This window comes from Haliaeetus leucocephalus, unplaced genomic scaffold (assembly GCF_000737465.1).
Source record: "Haliaeetus leucocephalus isolate CR32 unplaced genomic scaffold, Haliaeetus_leucocephalus-4.0 Scaffold1, whole genome shotgun sequence".
In the NCBI taxonomy this organism is placed as follows: Eukaryota; Metazoa; Chordata; class Aves; order Accipitriformes; family Accipitridae; genus Haliaeetus; species Haliaeetus leucocephalus.
The window spans coordinates 12,957,185-12,958,261 of record NW_010972437.1 but is presented as its reverse complement, the minus strand read 5'-3'; the positions used below and the strand labels follow the sequence as shown (position 1 = coordinate 12,958,261).

The following is a 1,077-nucleotide window of genomic DNA, read 5'->3' as shown; positions in this document are numbered from 1 at the left end:
CCAAATCAGTCACCCACCCAAATCCCCATTCACCACGGTGGCAAGACCCCCCCAGATCCTTCCTTCACCCCTTCCATCGCAGCAAGACCCTGCACGCCTACAGGCAGGCGAGATCAAGCCCGAGCCGCCGTCGGTGCGTGCATCCGCGTGCCTCGTGATTAGCGTTACACAACCGAGCCCCGGCACGTTAGTGGAGGCCTCGGCAACGCGGGCGGTTTACCTGAGCACCGTGACGCTTCCCCTCTTCACGGGCAGGAAGAGAACGGGCTCCGAGACCCTGATGGGTTTGAACTGGAATTTACACCCGAAGCAGAGCGCCGAGTCGCTGAAGAAGGAGACGGAGACGATGGGCCTCTCGAAGATATGGATGGGGTCCACATGGGAGACAATGCAGCCCCCCGGCTGGTAGTCGTTGATGACGGCACTGTTCACAAAGCCCTCGGGAATCACCCGGTGCTCCACCAGCTTCCTGATCACCAGGTCGTGCACCCACTCGGGAATGGCGTCCACCTCCCCCCGCGGGTACAGGCGCTCCTGGCCGGGGCCTCGTCTCTGCAGCTGAGACCCGTAGGTATAGCCCTCCCCGAAAAAATACTTGTTCCGCAGCGGCGCCCGATCCACCGTGTGCTCCTTGTAGAGCCCCTTCTCCGCCCGGGACACCACGTCCTCGATCCGAGCTTCGATCTTGGCGCACTCCTCGGAGCTGAAGAGGCGAAGCTGGCGGATGCCGCTTTTGACTTTCCGAGCTTCTTCCTCCTCCTTCTGCTCCTCGTAGTCGCTGGGCTCCGAGCCGGAATCCTCCTGGTGCCGGCGTTTGCGATCGTAGTGGGGTTCGGGGGGTTCCCGTGGGAGGCTGCCGCCGCCGCCGCCTTTGTGGCCGTCCCGGTAGGGCATCATGGACTTGAGCTTCTCCCGCAGGTCCGTGTAACCGCTGCCGGCCATAGTGCGTCCCCGCAGCCCCCGCCTCTATCGATCCCGGTGCTGCAGGCGGCGGCGGGCGGCGGCGGCGGGGGACGCGCAGCTGCTATTCATGGCACCCGCCGCCCTGCTGGAAGAGCCCCGGAGGAACGGGGAGGT

General features: G+C 64.8%; 1 protein-coding gene across 1 annotated transcript; it reads right to left on the bottom strand.

Moving 5' to 3' along the window:
- Nucleotides 1–216: 216 nt before the first annotated feature.
- Nucleotides 217–1,059, bottom strand: ALKBH5 (AlkB family member 5, RNA demethylase). The gene has a single exon (XM_010567034.1). It carries the CDS (start codon nt 940–942, stop codon nt 217–219), a length of 726 nt encoding a protein of 241 aa, XP_010565336.1. The 5' UTR covers nt 943–1,059.
- Nucleotides 1,060–1,077: the final 18 nt, after the last annotated feature.